The sequence below is a fragment of the Chiloscyllium punctatum genome, chromosome 44, assembly GCF_047496795.1.
Source record: "Chiloscyllium punctatum isolate Juve2018m chromosome 44, sChiPun1.3, whole genome shotgun sequence".
NCBI classification, from domain to species: domain Eukaryota; kingdom Metazoa; phylum Chordata; class Chondrichthyes; order Orectolobiformes; family Hemiscylliidae; genus Chiloscyllium; species Chiloscyllium punctatum.
The window spans coordinates 26,670,371-26,691,016 of record NC_092782.1 but is presented as its reverse complement, the minus strand read 5'-3'; the positions used below and the strand labels follow the sequence as shown (position 1 = coordinate 26,691,016).

Sequence of the window (20,646 nt, the reverse complement as noted above, 5' to 3'; positions counted from 1 at the left end):
GCAATGTCCAACTTCCATGTCTAATTTATAGTACAAATGCTGAATTCTTTGCAAAGTCAAGTAAAATACAGTAATAAATTGAATGGGAATTTTGGGAGAAATATTCACAGAATGGTAAGAATGTGGAATATGTTAGTTCAAAGAATAGCTGGCAGAAATCTCCTGAGGGAGAGAGAAATAGAGTGGCTATTTTGTATTTTTAAGTGTTTAAAAGTGCTGAGAGGATGCCTTAAATTTTGAGAGCTAGTGAGAATGTAAACGTACCTTCTGATCGATAATTTGTCAGTGCAACAAAAATATTTATTGAATTGTTTCCCCCATCATGGTTCAAGGTTGAGATCTGCATTTGGTGCCTATGTTGGGATCTCAACCCAAAATGGAAAATCCTGTCCAAATTTCCTACTTATTTCTTGATGTGTAAGATTCCCAAGTTAATGTGAATGCAACTGTACTTTCATATTAATTTAACCTGAGTGTTTAATTTTCCTGGTTTCCATATTCATACTTCAACAGCAACATACACATACTTACTTAGGACTTTTATAGAAGATATCGTATGTAAGGCAATTTGCAAGTTGATAATGGATTTAGAATCGGAGCAGAAAATGAGAGGAATTGGGTGAGGCGATCAACAGTGTCATTAATCAGAATGTAAGGAGTCTTTTGAAAGTTGTGTGAATGTTCCAAGGCTAGGAATTTTAAGGAGAAAATCTTAGTAACCAGGAACACAATAGCTAAAAGTTCTTTTGATGGGAACAGAGGGGGAAATCATAGTATAGTACTCTCAATTCAAACTTGGGAGGCAGCGAATGATGTAGTCATATTTGATGGCAATAAAAGTGTGACTGAGGATTTCAGTGGCAGTGAGAATAAGGTAGATATGGAGCAAGATAGAATTCAAATAGGCTGTCTTGGTGATGCAGTCTATGTTAAAATTTCTCAGTCATGCCATATACTCCATCTGCCTGGTCAAACTGGCAGGTGGGACTAGATTGGGTTGGGATATCTGGTCGGCATGGACGGATTGGACCGAAGGGTCTGTTTCCATGCTGTACATCTCTATGACTCTATGATTGTAAGTGAAGTGTGGGAAGCATGTTGAACAAAACCTGTGATCTAAAAGTCTTGATGAAAACCAAACAGTCTTGTCCAGCTAAAAGACATTCTTGTTGATTTACATTTTGGTTGTTGATTTACATTGTGTTGAAAGAATGAGAATACAGGGACATTGTTGTACCTAATTTAGACAATTTAAAAAAATTGTTTTTGCAGTTGTCCACACAGGGTGATGCTAGTCAAGTAATTGGGCCACTGACCGAGGGACAGAGAAGGAATGTAGCAGTGGTGAATTCATTATACAAATTGAATCAGTTAATGTTGAAGGTAAGAGTTCACATTTATTGTTGAATGTCAACTTTATTCATTTTTATCTATTATAATTGCTTTAAACAACCGTGAAAAATAATGAATGACATAGGTTATTGTATTGTATGTCTATTTTTCCTTAATCTGGAATAATTTTGAAGTGAAGACTTTCAATTTAGCCGTAAGGGCTGAACTTTCACCTGGAGCAGATTCACTGTAAAATTGCATTAAACTGGGATTTTCTCCTGACATAATAGAGTAGATTCCAAGTCCGATTTCCAAGTCAAAAATACTGGATACACCCTCACTGGTATTGCTGCAGCATAGAGAGAACTCATTCTTGCTGTGAAACAAAATGAGACAGTATAGAGAATTGATAATCCTTTATTAACGATATTTAAAAAGAAAACACCCACAAAATATTCTTCTACATTTTTAGCCTGTGCCATGACATCTTCATGCTTGGGTATGATGACAGAAAACGGAAAGATAGCAAGTAGGGGACCCTGTCTCAACGATCATCAGCAGGCTTCCTATTGAAACCCCAGAATGTATCACCACATCTGTTCTCTTAGTAATCAGCGTTTACAGATTTCAGGCAAAGAAATTGTGCAGTTTACCAGACCTTACTGCTATTTAAATGTGGAAGCGTTTTTAAAGCTTAGCCAGCGTTTCCTGCCTTGGGGTGAGGTTGGGCCGTGAGAATGGGTGTGAAAAGATTTCTCAAAGTCCTGTCAGTGGTAGGTGGAGATGTAGTTTTGGTATAACCATCATATAATTAATTTATTTGTTCTAACACTTTTATCAAACTAAGCCTGCTTTTAACTGAAGTGCAATAGGCAAGTGCTCAATAATTAGTAAACTTGGTCGTGCGGCTATCAAAGGAGATGGTCATTATTTTTTCTCAATAATTTACTCTTCACAGAACCTATGATGCAATCTTCAAAAAGAAAGAAGATAATAGTATCCCTTTAAGAACTCTCCTCTTTGCAGTCTTGAAACCCATGATATTATTTCCTTCCTTCATCATATGGTCGTAGTCTTAGTCAAAATTTCATCTAATTGTTGTTGACATTTGGAATTTTCAGTGCAATTTTAACAATTCTATTCTTAAAAATATATTAGATAAGGTACAAAATACAGTTACTAAGTTCATAAACTTGAGTATCTAAGTTTGGTGAAAGGGAATTGAGAGGAGATATGTATTCAAACCGACCATACCAAGTTTACTTATCTATGCTTGCATTTCCAGGTATTATCTACATTGAGCTCTTTACCTTCAGCTGCTGAACAAACAATTAGAATGGCTTTGGAGGTAAGTTGCAAGCACATTCTGGCTATTGTATTACTGTGTCTTTTGTATTCATGACATTAACAGAAGGAATGCAATACTGTTTTTGGTTTTTCCTTTGTGTTTTTTTTAATTGAGTGGAAAAATCAAATCAGGAATTTACACTTGCATTATTGAAATCTCATTTACACAGTTTATCTGAGAATATAGCTGATCTTCCACCAGAGCTGCAGTAGACAATTGGAAGAGTCTCCATCCAAGGAAATTCGAAGAACAAATGTCATTGTCATTCTGTCTGAAGTGAGAGCCATGGTCTGGACTGTTACAAAATATATCTCATCCATCTGATTCAATTATATATCTTAACAGCCATCCTCAGGAATACATTTCTGATGTATCATAATATGAAACTGCACAACAGCTTTTGCCAGCTTCTTGGAATTATCTTACTAATTTTAATCCTGCTTTTTCTTCATAACCTTGGCAGATTTCTCCCTTCAAGCATTTATCCAATTCTTTGTGGATGTTAATACTAAATCTGATTTCACCAACCCTTTAGGACCGTTTTGTAAAAAATTCTGCAACATAAGAGTCATGGAGTTGTACAGCATGGAAACAGACCTTTTGATCTAATTCGACCATGCCGACCAGGTATCCTAACTGAATCTAGTCCCATTTGCCAGCGTTTGGCCCACATCCCTCTAAACCCTTCTTATTCGTGTACCCATCCAGATGCCTTTTAAATGTTGTAATTGTACCAGACTCCAACACTTCCTCTGGCAGTTCATCTCATACATGTGCCACCCTCTGCCTGAAAAAAATTGCTCCTTAGGTCCCTTTTAAATCTTTTCTCTCTCATCTTAAACTTATGCCCTCTAGTTTTTGGACTCCCCGACCCACCCTGGGGTAAAAAAACAGGTTTGGTACATTTTGGCGCAGCCGTTTGGGTGCCGGCATTTTGGCATGGCTGTTTGGGCGCCAGCCCATTTGGCGATGGACGTTCTGGCGCTAAGAACATTTCTTTATTTGTAAATCTGTATGGACAGATTTAGTGTAACAAAATTTCATGTTTTCATTTTTCAATAAAGTTAGTTTTAAAACTTGTTAAAGTTCTACCTTTGAATAATAATGAATCAATCAATGTTTTTTTTCCTAGCGCCAAATCAGCTGGTGCCCAAACAGCCGTGCCAAAACGCCGGTGCCCAAACGGCTGCACCCAATCGTCCCATTCCATAAAAAACCATGGTTATTCATTCTATCCATTTTATTAATTTCTGTAAGGTTATCCCTCAGCCTGTGACGCTCCAGGGAAAATAGACCCAGCCTATTCAGCCACTCTATATAGCTCAAACCCTCCAATCCTGACAACATCCTTGTAAGTATTTTCTGAACCCTCTCAAGTCAACATCCTTCCTATCACAGGCACTTCTGGATCTCCTTTCAATCACTTTAAAACTGCACCCACTGGTTATCAATCTTTCTGCCAATTGGAAATAAATTGTCTTTATTTACTCTTACAAGACCATTCATGATTTTGAATACCTTTTGTAAAATTTCCTTGCGGTCTCCTTTAAGGAAAACAGCCTCAGCTTCTGAGTACCTCCACAAAACTGTGTTAGATTTTAACTGTCATTTATATGCCTGTTTCACAAACCTGTCTATCCTGTGCTGAATTTTATCACTATCTCCTGTATTGTTAACTGCATTTTGGAATTATATCCTGCATATTGAAGTCACCAAGTTACATGAAAAGAGCAATGGTCCAAATACTGACCCGGTGGAATACTGAACGCTATAAAGATTAACATCATCACTCCTGTTTTCTGTGCCTTAGCCATGTATGATGCTGCCTGCCACTATCCCTTCAATCTCATAAGTTTTATGACAAGAACTTAATCAAGCCAAAAAAAAGATTTTCCTTCAAGTTCATCCTATCAAATATTAGTCCATACTTTCCCAAAAGCAAGGTAATTTTGCCTGAATTATTGTTTCAAACAATTTTTTTCGCCATTGATAGTCCACAACTGTCCTGCCTGTTGTTAAGTTTATCTATTATTTTTAAACAGGAATATGACATTTATGGTCATCCAGATTCCCCCTGTATCAGCATGTGTTTCTACTCCTCGTCTAAGTCACTTTTTTTGTAATCTCTCCATGAACTTGCTATTTTATGCCTATTTGTGCTGAATCTTATACAGTTTTATGAAATGAGAAACAGTTATCATTATTCAAATTATTTGGCATACAAATAAGGAACAGGTGTATAATATTTGGCCCCTCCGCCACTCAATTTTATCATTGCTGATCTGATTATAACATCGAATATGCATTATCAAGAACCCTTAATTACCTTTCACCTTCTTGCTCAGTAAGAATATATCTCCCTCTTGCTTAAACTTAAAAATTTTCAAGGACTTTGTTACCACCGCCTTTTCAGCAAAATTTCCAAAGACTTGTGATCCTTTGAGAGGACAGTTCACCTTGTTTCTGTTTTAAATGTGCAATCTCTGATTTTTAAATAATGATCCCTAGTTCTTCATTCTCCTTTAACAAAAAAATATCCTTTCCACATCCACCCTGTCCAGAGTCCTCAGGATCTTTTTGTGTGTTTCCTCAGGATCTTCTATTTCTATCAAGTAATCCCTTGCTTTTCTAAACTGCAGATTCAAGACTAGATTGACCAACCTTCCCTCGTAACACAACTCACTTATTTCCAAGTATTGGTCTGGTAACTTTCTTTGAACTGTTTGCCACACATTTCCATTCTTAAGTTACTTGACCATTACTGAGCACAATAGATGTGTCTCAATAGTGCCCTGTATAACTGAAGCATGACCTCCCTACTTTTGTATTCTATTCCCCTTGTGAAAGGTTATAATCAATTAATTTTCCTAATTACTTGCTGTACCTTCATACCTCCTAACCCTTTGAGATTCATGCACAAAGCTACCAAGTACCTCTACATCTCAGAACTTTGTAATCCCTCACCATTTAAATATGCTTCCTTTTTACACTTTTGCCAAAGTTGGACAATTCTTGTTACCCCACAATATATTCCATTTGCCAGATCTTTGTTCTCTCACTTACCAATCTGTATCTCTCTGTAGTAATCCTGTGTGCTCTTGACAACTTATTTTCCTACCTATTCTTATGTCACCAGCAAATTTGGCAACAATATATTCGGCTCCCTTCATCTGAGCCATTTATATAAGTTGTAAGCAGCTGAGACCCTAGCATCAACTCCAGTTGCACAGTATTTGTTACATCCTGCAATCTGAAAAAGACCCATTTATGCCTACTCTTTGCTTTCTGTGAGCCAGCCAATCTTCTATCCATGCCAATATGCTATCCCATTCACCATGAGTTTTTATTTTCTGTTGTAACCTTTTATATGGTGCTTTAGCAAATGCCTTCTAGAAATCTAAGTACAGTCCATCCATCATTTATCATAGTACATGTTACTTCTTCAAAGATCTCCAGTATATCGATTAAACATGATTTTGCTTTCACAATGAAGATGTAGATCCCAGGTGGGACCTCTCAGCTTCGAGATCGGTAAAAATAATCAACGGAAAACAATGTTGATTGCTTGATTAGCTTAAACTAATCTAAATGGCCTGCTATGATTTCTTTGTAATAGCTTCTAATATTTTCCCTAAGACAGCTGTTGAACTAACTGTTCTGCAGTTTCCTATTTTCTGACTCAATTTTTTAAAAATAAGAAGTTAAATTTGCTCTCCCGCAATCTCATGTAATTTTACCCAAATAAAGGGAGTTTTGGAAAATTCAGACCAAAGCATTATCAGTTTCAATAGCTACTACTTTTAGGATGAAGTCTTTTTGTACCTGGGTAGTTGTCCACCTGCAGCTTCAAACATTTAACTCAGCCTTTGAAATTTTTTTTTAAGCTTGATATTATCTTTACTCCTTCCAGTTAACTATGGATAGTGGGTCCACCCCGTGGAATTTATCTTAATTTTTTTGCAATGTATCCATGCTTTCAAATCTCAAATATCCCCTTAAATATCCAACACTGCATTTCTGTTGATATATCCTTTAACCTATTTTGCCAGTTCACTTTAACCAGCTCTTCTTTTATGCACTCATAATTGTGCTTATATAATTTAAAATAAAATGTTGGACTTACTCCCCTTTCCCTCGAACTAAATATAAAATTCATTCAAATTATGGTTGCTGCTACTGAAAATATTTTTGTGTCAAATTTAAGCAAAATAATTGTCCAACAATGATTAAAGGCTACTTCGCAAATTGTTAACATCAAATTTAAATTTTAAATCTTTGTTTCACTTTAGGCAATTCAAGCTCTCATGGGAAATGCAGTTCAGCCATTACTAAATTCTGTGGAAGACTCAGTTGAGGCTATTATTATCACTATGCACCAAGAAGACTTTGCTGGGTAACTATTAAAATCAAGTTTAGGTAACCTAAAGTGGAATGTCTTCATTGTAAAGCTCTTCTGAATTTGACAACGCACTTTAAATAAAGGAAAAATAAAAATATTCTTAGAATTTAGGTAAGCGATTGTTTGCTCCTGGAAGGATAGTTTAAATAATGATTTATATACATTTGTGTAGGTCTTCATCTGGGAAGCCAGAGGTCCCATGTTCTCTTTATATGAAAGAATTGCAAGGCTTTATATCACGTATCGTGAATGACTACTTTAAAAACTTCGAGTGTATGGATTTCATCTATGACAGTACAGAAAATATTGCACAGAGAGCTATTCAGCTATTTATCCGTAATGCAAGTCTACTGAAATCACTGGGGGAAGGAGGTAAAATGAGATTAGCTGCAGATTTTGCACAGGTAAGAACAAATAACAGGTATTATTTTCTTCTTTGTCTCTGTTGGTTTTATTTTCAGATTCCATAGTACAAATTTAGTGTCAGCATCACAGGATGCATCATTACAAATGACGCTAAATAATACTACTTGGTGAACCAGTTGCAGTAGTACAAAATAAGCAGAGCTAGAATTCCAAAATATGTATCTTGATAGATAAAATGAATTAGAGTGTGTTCTTTATGAAGATTAAATAAATAATTGTAATGAAATAATTAAATGAATACCTCATTTGCCTTACCTCAGTTTATGACTTTTTAGAATTTCATTTGGTTTAGATAGTATCAGAGCTGTGTCACAGTTGATCAAGTTTATGTTGATATCATGTATTTAATCTGCAATCTTAGTCTTTTTTCCTTTTCTCTGTATCCTGATCTTTGCTGACACGAGACATTGGTTTTGTCTCAGATCTTTAGGGGCAGCACGGTGGCACAATGGTTAACACTGCTGCCTCACAGCACCGGGGTCCCAGGTTCGATTCCAGCCTTGGGCAACTCTCTGTGTGGAGTTTGCACATTCTCCCCGTGTCTGCGTAGGTTTCCTCTGGGTGCTCCAAGTTTCCTCCACAGTCCAAATATGTGCAGGTCAGGTGAATTGGCCATGCTCAATTGCCCATAGTGTTGGGTGCATTAGGGAAATGGGTCTAGGTGGGTTACTCTTCAGAGGGTCGGTGTGGACTGGTTGGGCCGAAGGGCCTGTTTCCATACTGTAGGGAATCTAATAATCTAATCTAATCTTTTTGGCACTCTCCACTCCCCATTCCAAAGGCTACCCCACCTAATATTCAGCTAGGCTGTTAATCTGGCTGCCTGCAGCTGAGGAATTGAGACCAACATTGGTAAACAGGTCCTGCAATTAAATCTAGAAGGATTGGTGCACAACCCATTATTCTGAATTTTCCAGCATGAAACCTGTACTTAACACTGCTTCCAAGTTAATATTTAGTCCATATTGTAAGTCTTTTTTTGGATAACTTCTCTGTTCAAAATATAAAACAGTGATATTGATGCTAAGAATAGAAAAGCAGAATTGTTTTTATGGACCTTAAACTTAATGCTTGGAGGTATGTGGGGATACTCCTATTGCGAACATAAAATGTTAATGTACAGATGTAGCAAGTAATTAGGAAGACAAATGGCATGTTGGCCTATACTGCACCAAGGGATTGAAGTGTGGTGTTTGTTCAGTTATAAAGACGTGCTGTTTTGGTATTTATATATTGGGGGGGGGACATGCTTGCCTAGGAGGCAGTTTAGCGATAATTGACTGGATTGTTTCTTTAGATGAGAGGATTATACTGAGTAAATTAAATCTCCACTCATTGGAGTTTGTAAGAACGAAAGGTGATCTTCCTGAAACATACAACTTTTGAAAGAGCTAGTTTTTTTAAAAACTCATTTATAGCACATGCATTTGTTGCATTTGGATTCTAGAACACAGGGCACAGCCTTAGAATAAGGAGTCGGTTAATTAGAATAGAGATGAAGAGAAATTTCTTACACGTGAATCTTTGGAATGCTAAGAGAAGATAAATCCCTGAGAGCTGATCATTTGTACCCTAGAACTCCCTGGGAATCTAGGGAAGTGATTGCTGGGCCGCTTGCTGAGATATTAGCCAGAAGACTGGAGGTTGGCTAACATAGTGCCACTATTTTAGAAAGGTGGTCAGGAAAAGCCAGAGAACTATAAACTGATAAGTCTGACATCTGTGGTAGGCAAATTGTTGGAGGGGATTCTGAGGGGCAGGATTAACATGCATTTGGAAAGGCAAAGACTGATTAGGGAAAGTCAGCATGGTTTTGTGAGTAGGAATCATGTCTCACTAACTTGATTGAGTTTTTTGAAGTAACTAAGAGGATTGATGAGGGCAGAGCAGTGGACACAATCTATATGGACTTCGGTAAGGCATTCGACAAGGTTCCTCATGGTAGACTAGTTAGCAAGGTTAGTTCACCTGGAATACAGGGAGAGCTAGCCATTTGGATACAGAACTGGCTCGAAGGTAGAAAACGGAGAGTGATGGTGAAGGGTTGCTTTTCAGACTGGAGGCCTTTGCCCAGTGGTTTGCCTGAAAATGTGTTGCTGGAAAAGCGCAACAGGTCAGGCAGCATCCAAGGAACAGGAGAATCGACGTTTCGGGCATCAGCCCTTCTTCAGGTTTGCCACAAGGATCAGTGCTGGGTCCACAGCTTTTTGTGATTTATGTAGATGATTTGTATGTGAAAATAGGAGGTATAGTTATTAAGTTTGCAGATGACACCAAAATTGGAGGTGTAGTGGACAGCAAAGAAGATTACCTCAAAATACAATGGGATCTTGATCAGATGGATTAAGGGCTGAAGAGAAATGTGAGGTGCTGCATTTTGAAAAGGAAAGTCAGAGCGGCACTTTTACACTTAATGGTAAGGTCCTGTGGAGTGTTGCTAAACAAAGAGACCTTGGAGTGCAGGTTCATCGTTCCTTAAAAGTGGAGTCGCAAGTAGATAGGATAGTGAAGAAGGCATTTAGTACGTTTCTTTTATTGGTCAGAGCATGGAGTATAGGAGTTGGGAGATCTTGTTGCGGCTGTACAGGACATTGATTAGGCCGCTTTTGGAATATTGTGTGCATTTCTGGTTTCCCTCCTATAATATGGTGTGAAACTTGTAAAAAACAAAACATTTACAAAGATTGTTGACAGGGTTGGAGGGTTTAAGCTATAGGGAAAGACTGAATAGGCTGGGGCTGTTTTCCCTGGAGCGTCGGAGGCTGGGGGATGACCTTATAGAGGTTTATAAAATCGTGAAGGACATGGATTGGGTAAATAGACAAGGCCTATTCCCTGGGTTGGAGGGATGAGTCAAGAGGGCATAGGTTTAGGGTGAGTGGAGAAAGATTTAAAAAGGACCCAAGGGTCAAAGTTTTCATGCAGAGGATGGTGCATTTATGGAATGAGCTGCCAGAGGAAGTGGTGGAGACTGGGTACAATTACAACGTTTAAAAGGCATCTGGTTGGGTACATGAATAGGAAGGTTTTAGAGATATATAGGCCAAGTGCTGGCAGATAGGTCTAGATTACGTTAGGATATCTGGTGGGCATGGACGAGTTGGACTAAAGAGTCTGTTTCCATGCTGTACGTCTCTAAAGACTCTATCTGGATGTTTCATCATTGAGTCTTACATTTTAAATGTGACATTTTTAATCTCTCAGGGAATCGAGCTATGGGGAATGGATAGAAAAATGAAATCATCAGGTGCTCAACTGTGATTGTACTGAATTGTGAGCAGGCTTATGATCTGCTATTGCTCTTATTTCTTATTTTTATTAAGATTGAGTAGTTATTAGTGTGACAAGACAGATGTAGTTTGGATCTTAAATATTTATTTACATAACTCTTTTGCTGGTATGATAATAGCATCTTTATTTTTATGTAATGACATCTAATCATCTTTACTCATTATCATTCAATGACACAACACACGTTTTTTGTGTATTCTGTATTTGTCAAGTTCCTGTGTATTGATGTGTGATTCCATTCAACAGTTGGATTCTGCTTAAATTTATTAAATATTTAAGGCATATTGTATCCAATTCCCTTGTTTAAAAAGATTACATTACCTGATGTTTTGAGTTCAAGGGAATAAAATAAACTTGTTTAAAGGTTAGTTTTATAACCAAATATATATGTTCTATTATTCTGTACATTACCTTGCAATCTTACAGATGGAATTAGCAGTGGCACCCCTTTGTAGAAGAGTATCTGATCTAGGAAAATCCTACCGATTACTGAGATCATTCAGGTCAGTCCATTCTATTCAAACTGGGTTTCAAGGGTATGTTTATATCTGAATAGATACCTTTTTGTTACTAATAGAAATAATATGTAATAATTTTGATTTCTTTATACTTTATTCAGATTACAAATTCGGGAGGAATATTTGAGACATCATAAATAAGCTATCTTGTAATGTTTATGAATGATTTATTATTGTCAGAACACTGTGAAAAGCAATACATGTATTTAATAATGGTACAGTGGTGTTTTAATCAGATTTTTCCACAGAATGTTATATACAAGTCAAAATCACATGATTCCTAGTTTTTCTTTGATAATTACGTATTTCAAAATAAGAGCAGGAACCTGATGTGTTTCCATGAACTGACATCAAGGCAGTTGTTTCTTGAAACATAGAATGGTTACAGTATAGATGGAGGTAATTCAGTCTGTCATGTTTGTGCTGGTTCCCTGTAAGAACTAGTCCTATGCCCCTTTCTTTTCACTGTTGCACTACATTTTTCTTTATGTTTTGGATGATTATCCAATTGCCTTTTGAAATCCACAATTGAATCCGCTTCCACTACAATCTCTACCAGTGCATTCTGCACATTACTCACAATTTTAAATCAAAGACTTTACTCATATCTTATCTGATTACTTTGCTTATTGTTTTAGTGTTACCGATTCTCAAAGTGGGAAAGGTTTCACTCTATCCATTCTATTCAGAGCCTTCATAATTTTTAATATCTGTCAAATTTCTTTTCCACTGTCTCTTCTGAATATGCCCAGCTTTGCCACTCTGTCCCCATCATTTAGATTAGATTCCCTACAGTATAGTGCTTCATTCCTGGAATCATTTTTATAAATCTTTTCCACGCTTTCTGATGCTTTCTTGAATTGACACCCTATTCCATTTAAAATCAAACTAGTGTTTTTTTTTGTATACTGTTGCTTTATTTATAAAAACCCATAACCCCAAATGCCTACCTGCATTCCAAGCCTGCCATGCCAAATTCAGTGATTCTTACATGATAACCTGAACTCTCATTGCTTCTACTCTCCTTTAGAATTGTATCCTTTATTGTATATTGTCTTTCCTCATTCTTCTTGTCAAAATGTATCAGTTCAGACTTGTATAAATTAACCCTAACCTATTATCGAGTCATACAGCAAAAAAAAACCCTTTGGTCAGTGCCGACCAGACATTCCAGTCTGACCTAGTCCTATTTGCCACCGTATCTAAACCCTTCCTATTCACACACCCATCCAGATGCCTTTTAAGTGTTGTAACCTCCACTGTTTCCTCTGTAACATGCCCATCCATCCCATCAGCCTATGTCCTCTTCACAGTTCACCAAACTTGCAAATTTCTGTTACCTGAAAATTCTGAATTGGTGCCCTAGGCACCAAAGTCTGTCATTTACATAGATTACGGCAAATTATGGTTAGAACATCAATCTCTGGGGAACCGCAGCAGTCCAGAAACAACCATTCACCACTATTCTGTTCCCATCCCGGCCAATTTTGAATCTATGATGCCACTGCCCCTTTTATTTCATGGGATTTAAGCTTTATTGATAAGCCTGTTATGTGGCACTTTATTTAGAGTTAAAAATCACACAGCACCAGGTGATGGTCCAACAGGTTTATTTGGAAGCGTTGCTCCTTCATCAGGTGGCTGTAGAGTATAAGGTCAAAGGACACAGTATTTATAGCAAAGGTTTACAGCGTGATGCAACTGAAATTATGTATTGAAAAAAGACCTGGATTGTTTGTTAAGTCTCTCATCTTTCAGAATGGGCATGTTGGTTTCAGTTATTTCATATGTAAATTCCAGAACTTTCTTAAAGTTATAGACACAGACACACATACACACACCGGTCTGGGACAGTTGACCTCCATCCTCCAAGGTGGACACTTCAACGGTCCAGGACATTTGACCTCCGACCTTCAGGTGGCCATCCTCCAAGGTGGACTTCAGGACAGGCAACAATGCAAAGTGGCCAAGCAGAGGCTGATAGCCAAGTTCGGTACCCATGGGAATGGCCTCAACCGGGACCTTGGGTTCATGTCACACTAGCGGTGACCCCACTGCACTACACGCAGACACTCCTACAGACTGACAGACCCATACATTCACGCAGACTTTCTCTCATACGCTCACACACATCCTCTCACAGACTTATACCCCTTTACACTCACACTCACAACACATACTCTCTCACAGACACTCATATCCTCCCATGCGTGCTCGCGCGCACACACACACACAGGTTTGCGGGGTGAATTTGTACTTGCAGAATTACATTTTATTTTGCTCAAAAACTGCATGAATCTATGTAAGATGCTGTAAATCCCTTTTTTTAGATTAGAATCAGTCTGAACATTGGGACATAGACAGCCTCACACCTTCAGTGCATCACCTGGGTCAACATGACACCTATTGGTAAAATTCACTTGAGAATGTAACTTTAAAGTTCTGGAATTTACATATGAAAGAACTGAAACCAACGTGCCCATTATAAAAGATGAGAGACTTAACAAACAATCCAAGTCTTTTTCAATATATAATTTTAGTTACATCACACTGTCAACTTTTGCTATAAATTCTGTGTCCTATGATCGTATACTCCACAACCAACTGATGAAGGAGCAGTGCTCCGAAAGCTAGTGCTTCCAAATAAACCTGTTGGACTATAACCTGGTGTTATGAGATTTTTAACTCTGAACACCCCAGTCCGACACCAGCACCTCCAAATCATGACTTTATTTAGATGTCTTTTGGAAGTTCACATATACCTCATCAACTCTTAAAGAGTGGAAAGGGTGTTTAGATATGTTGGATTCGTTCAGTTTGCGTGTGAATGCACCAAAGTCTCAAACTGACCCTCTCAAAGAATTGCTTGAGATTTGGTAGAGATATTCTCCTTCATCAAAACTCTGAAATTACTAGTACAATTTATCCAGAAACCTGTGCTAACTTTATTTACTACACCCAAATAATTGTTGTTTTCATCTGAACTCTCTTTTCTAAAAGTTTTCGATTTTAAGAGAATGTTATGTACCACATACAGAGCTGTTTAACAAAACTGACTCACGGTGCAGGAAGATCTGTTTCTACTGCTTCCTGGAGAAAAGAATTACACAAAGTAATGACCTTCTGACATAGGGGAAAAAGAATCATATCTAATCTCCATTTTAAAAGGGAAACCTCTATTCTTAAGCTGTGACCTCTAGTTTTCGACTCCATCACAATAGAAAATATTCTCCCAATATCCACCAGATGTACGGTCACAACATCCCAGTGAATCACCTCTGCACTCTCTCTAGAACAATCAACATCCTTCAAAATTATCGACCAATCCTTCATCCATGCTAACATTACTTACTCCACCATATGCTTTTATTGTGTGTACAACACTTGGAGCTAGTTTATGAAATGTCATTTGGAAACCCAAAGACACTACATAAACTGCCTTATCCCTCTATTCCTTGTTAATTTGTCAAAATAACTCAAACTAGTTAAACACAATTTCCCTTTCCCAAAATAAAATAGATTCTGCCTAATCCTCTATTGTGATTTTCTAAATATCCTATTTTAATCTACATAATATATTCTGGTAGTTTCCCTGTGACAGATGTTAGGCTAACTCCTACTTTGTCTCCCTTTTTTGTGGAAAAAAAGTGGGGCATTAGCTATTTTCTGTTTTAAAGCCTTGAGATACAGCCCATCTGATCCCGCTACTGAGGGGAATGTGAAGAATGAACTTATACAGTGCATGATAATGACCTAGAACTTTTGCTGTCTACAATAGTGGTGGAAGCAGAAGTGATCAGTGATAGTGTAGAGGCTTGAGGCAAATAAACTTGCTGTAGGAATAGTGAGATAAAAGGGGCTATCCAGATTGCTGTAGAGACACAGCATATGGATTTGATGGGCTGAAAGTATTCTTTCCATGCTGTTATGGCTCAGGCAAATGTGCAGTGATTTTGTGGTCCTAAAACAATGAGAAGAGACAGATAATCTGTTTTTTAAAACATGATATTTATTTCAAATTAAGATTTGAGTTCCCCAGTCATTCATATCGAGCAACTGAATCTATTACATCCAGCTAAAAGGGCAGATGGGCACCTGGTCCAAAAGACAACACATACAAAAGCATTCTTTCAGTACTGCACTGAAGCATCAACCTGAATTGTGCTCAGATCGAAAGTGGATTTGTACCCAGAACCTTTGAACTTAGTGCAGAGTGCTACCACTGAATCACAGCTCAGACATGAAGATTTAAGTACTTGCAATTTGAATAAATAACTCATAAAATCGTGGGAAGTATAATAATGTAAAATATGAATAATAGGTTAGAGGAAACATGTTATGTCTATTTGAAGTATACTTGTTAGTTTCAATATTATTCCATCTGTATATAAGATGTATGAAATATTTTGTCACAAACATATTTTTTCAATAAATTTGCTGTTAAAGCAATGAGCAAGCTACACAGGAAGAGTGAAACTAAAGCACAAATATCAGAAAGCTTTGCTTAGAAACAGACCACCTCATAGTAGGAATAGTCTTGTAATTTAATTCTTTAGAACTTTATTCAGAGGATTTTTGTATACATCTTGTTGAAATGTTTTCTATTTCACAGACCATTACTCTTCCAGACAAGTGAGCATATTGCTAGTAGCCCAGCTGTAGGGGATATTGTTCCATACAGTACCATTCTTCACTTCCTGTTCACCAGAGCACCACCTGACCTAAAGCCACCACACCAGGTATTCAAAGAGCTGACTAGTTTAAAAACTACTAAAATACTTTCAATTTTATCTTTTCTGGGTAATTAATCTAATTGTCACACTATAGCAGTAGTGAAGGTTTTGTTTGTGTCAGTTGATATGGGTATGTAAATTCATAATCAAATTGTCTTTGTTTTCTGTTGAATCTGCTTTTACCTTGCTTTAAATTCATAAAGGTTTTATTCTTCATAAAATATACTTCCATACCACCAAAGTTAATCCTAGTTGATTTTGGGAAATTATCATCATTGATGTCAACTACTAAGACTTTGTAAAGATGTAATAATAACGCTAGGTCTCCTTTTATTCCAATAACTATTAATATACTAGATTCTCAAAGCAGTATTCACTCAAGTTGTAAAGAGATCCTGATTTTTTTTTAAACTTAAGTTACTTCAGTTTCAGTTTAGCTTCCCCTTAAAAGTTAACATCCTGGCACCGATCCTGAGGTTTTATGCCTCAATCTTTATTTTCGATATTGCATTTTCCTGGTATACTATATTCCCTAGGACACCAAAAAAAGCTCAATTTAACTTGGAGCAGCTCAGGGGTTAGCACTGCTGCCTCACTGCACCAGGGACTTGGGTTCGATTCCACCCTCTGGCTCCCCATGGCTGCTTGGGTTTCCTCTCATGCAGACTAGTTGGATTAGCCATGGGAAATATAAGGAGGCGGTGGGTCTGGGTGGGATGCTCTTCAGAGGGTTGGTGTCGAATCTCTATAGGTTGAAAGACCTGCTTCCTCACTATAGGGATTCTATAATTCTAACTCCTGTGGTTATGTAGAAGAACTACAAAATGTAAAAACTTTGCACTGTAGTTAATCTATCATTTTACAATATTTAGGAAAGAAATGTATGGAAATGTGGACTGATTTTACTTTAAACAACTATTATTATACACGGTTTTGAATAAATTACATTGATAATATTTGAATAATAATAATTTAATTAAGGTGGAATATTTCCTCGCTGTTGAAAGATACGTTGAAGGATTGAAGTAACAGTAGTAAATTGAGAGCGTTGAGTCAGCGTGTGTGTCTCATCTCTAGTTTCAAATGACCGAGCAAACGGCTTTAAAACACTAAACCTAATCAGGAATCCAGAACCGAGTGAATATGTTTTTATTTTGACACAATATTACAAAAAGGTAGAAGAATTAATGTTGCAATTTCACTGTCTATTATTACAGTATTACAGTTATGTAACAATTGTTGATATTAATTACAGAGGGCAGAGTGGTCGATAGCTCGATATTCTCAATGGCTTGATGATCATCCATCAGAAAAGGATAGACTAATTCTCATCAGGTAATAATTACATAGTTTCTGCAATTCTGAATGATTATGTATTTGCATCACATTGAAATGAGCTTTTTAAAATTCTGAATTGGAGTCTAGATACTGTCAAGGGCATTAAAATATTGATATGCTAGCTTTTCATCACTCAGCTCAGTTTTGCTTTGAAATGCAACAAATTACATAAGTTGGTGAGTTTTCATTTTATGGCTATTCTTGTACAACTGTGCGTGCCTAAACACGGTGGCAATGTTTACCTTGCAATATCCCAGCTGCATCCATTGATGGCTAGAAAATTTAAATGAGAGTCGTTCGCTCAACATCAGTATTTACAGTATGGAAACACTTTCATCTTGCGATGTAGTTGAGAGATGCAAAGGAAAATAACTGCAATACAGTTTTTAGGATTTTAGAACCCATTATTAAGACCTTTTTCAAGATCAGCCTCATTTAACCAGATTTTCACAAGATAGCTCTACTTTATCTTTGACAAATGCATGCATAATTCTCACTCTTTAGGTGAAGTTCTGTTCAATTTCCTTGTCTATGTCCTAATTCATAAAACGTAATCAATGGACTGTCTAGCCCTGAACTTTTTGCAGCAGTAAATAATTTGCTTTTGTTCATCAGTTTTGTCATTTATGTTAATATCCTAGATGGGAAGGAGAACCTTTGCCCAACATCCTTCAACCCCTGCTCTTTCTCTCAAATGTTCTCAAATCTATTCACCTTTTCACAATCTGACCAGGCTTAACCTTCCTATGAATACCTATTTAACTAAGCCACATTGATAATCAAGTACATGACATTGGTCTTTGTTTATGTTTTTTAAGATTTGAGTTTTTTAATATTGTAATTGAGGTTAATATATCCGGTATTTATTGAGAATCCTAAGATGTGATAACAAAGTTTTGTTTCTTTCAGGGGTGCTCTTGAAGCTTATGTTCAATCAGTACGAGCGAGAGAAGGAAAGGAATTTGCTCCAGTATATCCAATAATGCTGCAACTTCTCCAAAAGGCCATGAGCATTGTACAATGAAGGTTTTTATTTCCTGAAACAAGACATCTCAATACTTGGAACTACTTGCCTGCATTGGTGGATAACTGTTTGTAACTGATATTTACATTAAAGGGAATGGGGGATTTGAATTTTGGTAGTTTATTACCTTTAAAAATCAAAGTTAGAAAGAATAGTTAATTCATTAACCATTTTGTGCATAGTGTCTCACGAACAGCACCAACATAAATTGTGTTGGTGGCATTAAGTTGAATAAGTGTTGTGCAGACAGTGAAGAAACCTTTGCTTCTCTGCGCAGCCCATGAATGGAAAAGGGCTCAATTTAACACCTCCTCCATTGATTGTATTAGAAAACTGCACCCAATCTAGATGCTGTTCTAATTTGAATTATGTACACCAAATCAGCTGCTTAAAGTCAGGGGCTGAGAATGTTTTCTGGGTCATTCCCTGTGAAGTCAGCATACATTCATATGAAACATTGGGTTTAAAGGAAGTATAACAAAGGTTTAGCACTGGAGAAGGTGCATGTCATGCTGACTGCAACTTAATCTGCTCACTAAGGGCCGAAGAGTCGGGAGATAAATTGTCAAACTGAATCCAGTGTAGCCACGCACCCTTGTCACACAGGTACTTTAAGGTCCGTCTTCGTGTTTTCAAATACATTCCCTCAATGATGCTTAACACTCTCCCTCATATCCCCCAGCAATTTTTAAACCTTTCTATATTGTTGTTTTTCCTCTACTCTTCCATTTTCAGCCCATCCAATCTGATTTGCCATTTAAAGATGACCTGATAATCCTCACCTCCAGTTTCTGGCTTTATCCCCATAAAAATTTGTTTCTCAGCCTTCATAGTCTTCTGTGGTAAAGGATTCCACAGATTCACAACCCTCAGCAGAAATTCCTCAATCCCTGACAATGTTCATTCTTCAGCAGCTGGAAGTAATGGAAGGTGAGTCACAAGAGATGGAGATTTCTTTAGGTACTTGCAAACACAACTGATTTAAAAGATTTTTATAGCTAGTGTAGAACTACAAGTTAATCAGTCTCGTGCAAACAAGCAAAATCGTTTTGGTTCTGGCCATCTGATTGCAAAGCTACCTAGACAGCAATTAGAACTTCAAAAGTTTCCTTCTAAGTTTCTCAGATGCATGCATATTAAGACTTCATGTTAAACTTGTGGCCCAAATCTTTCAATAATGGAGAGAGACTACTGAAGATATTGCTTGAGCTAATGTTGATCATCTACTTTAAAGGTTGGACCTTCAATAATGGTACCAGCCTCCAACAATGTGGATTTAAAACTTTAAATATTCAGCAGAGAATTTTTAACTGATTAGCAAAATCCTGTATAAATATCAGAAGTTATTGTACAATATAAGTGGATTTTAAAAAACATTTTGATGTAGATAAAATGCAGTTTGTAGCATTTTGTGTACTTGGTTTATTGTTAAACATATGACAGTATCAGGAATTTTGACAATGAGACATTTTACAACACACCAATGAACATCTTTAATCAATTAAAAATAGTATATTTCTGCTCAGTACTTTTATTGCATTAAGAATTATTTCCAACAAGAATTCTAAAACATTAGGGATGGATGAAGGAGAAAGTCAAAACCAGCCTAATATTGCATAAGCTAGATAACATGCTTCTGATTCCAGTCATTTCTCAGTACAGCATACTTGTACTTGCTGATGCCTGGTGAGCTAATATAGTTGAGGCCTTTGAAATCTTAAGCATGAAGTCACTGGAAGCTAACCTGTACATTTTTATGCCATCATCAGCCAAAATTCTCTCACCAAGCAGCTTTAGAATTGAACATAACTTTCTGTAACGGGTAATTTACTGGAGTGAGAAAAAGGTGCACGTATGCTGAATGATCTGCCTTCTTTCTTATATAATGAACAAAGTTGAAGGAAAAAAAGTGTGCCATTTACCTGTTAAAGCCACTCAATGCATGAAAAATTTAATTGTTACTACTACTGTGTTGTCAATTCACAAAATTCAGTCCTTTCATAGTATGCTTGACTTCAATCTAGTGCATATATTTTGAGCCTCACAACACACAAACTCCATGGTATTATTTTCATGGATGATACATGTAAGCAGTAATGTCCTGTACAGATTAACTAATTCCATATATAAAACCAAAATAGCCTTGTCTTCTCCAACAAAGTTGAAGACTAAATTATTAATTGAATACATAAATAATTACAAATGTTTTTCTAAATAAGCATGACTTCTTGAAGCAC

The 20,646-nt window shown here is 36.9% G+C and overlaps 1 protein-coding gene across 3 annotated transcripts in view; it reads left to right on the top strand.

The window, feature by feature from the left end:
* Window positions 1-19,937, top strand: part of cog5 (component of oligomeric golgi complex 5) — a 229,610-nt gene extending 209,673 nt beyond the window's left edge. For all 3 annotated transcript variants that reach the window (XM_072562513.1, XM_072562514.1, XM_072562515.1), the window contains exons 15-22: window positions 1,273-1,383; window positions 2,618-2,680; window positions 6,970-7,073; window positions 7,252-7,483; window positions 11,223-11,299; window positions 15,927-16,053; window positions 17,303-17,382; window positions 18,295-19,937. In XM_072562513.1, the coding sequence (XP_072418614.1) occupies window positions 1,273-1,383; window positions 2,618-2,680; window positions 6,970-7,073; window positions 7,252-7,483; window positions 11,223-11,299; window positions 15,927-16,053; window positions 17,303-17,382; window positions 18,295-18,409 (909 nt within the window). In that variant the 3' untranslated portion in view covers window positions 18,410-19,937. The remainder of the gene's footprint in view (window positions 1-1,272; window positions 1,384-2,617; window positions 2,681-6,969; window positions 7,074-7,251; window positions 7,484-11,222; window positions 11,300-15,926; window positions 16,054-17,302; window positions 17,383-18,294) is intronic.
* The last annotated feature ends 709 nt before the right edge of the window (window positions 19,938-20,646 follow it).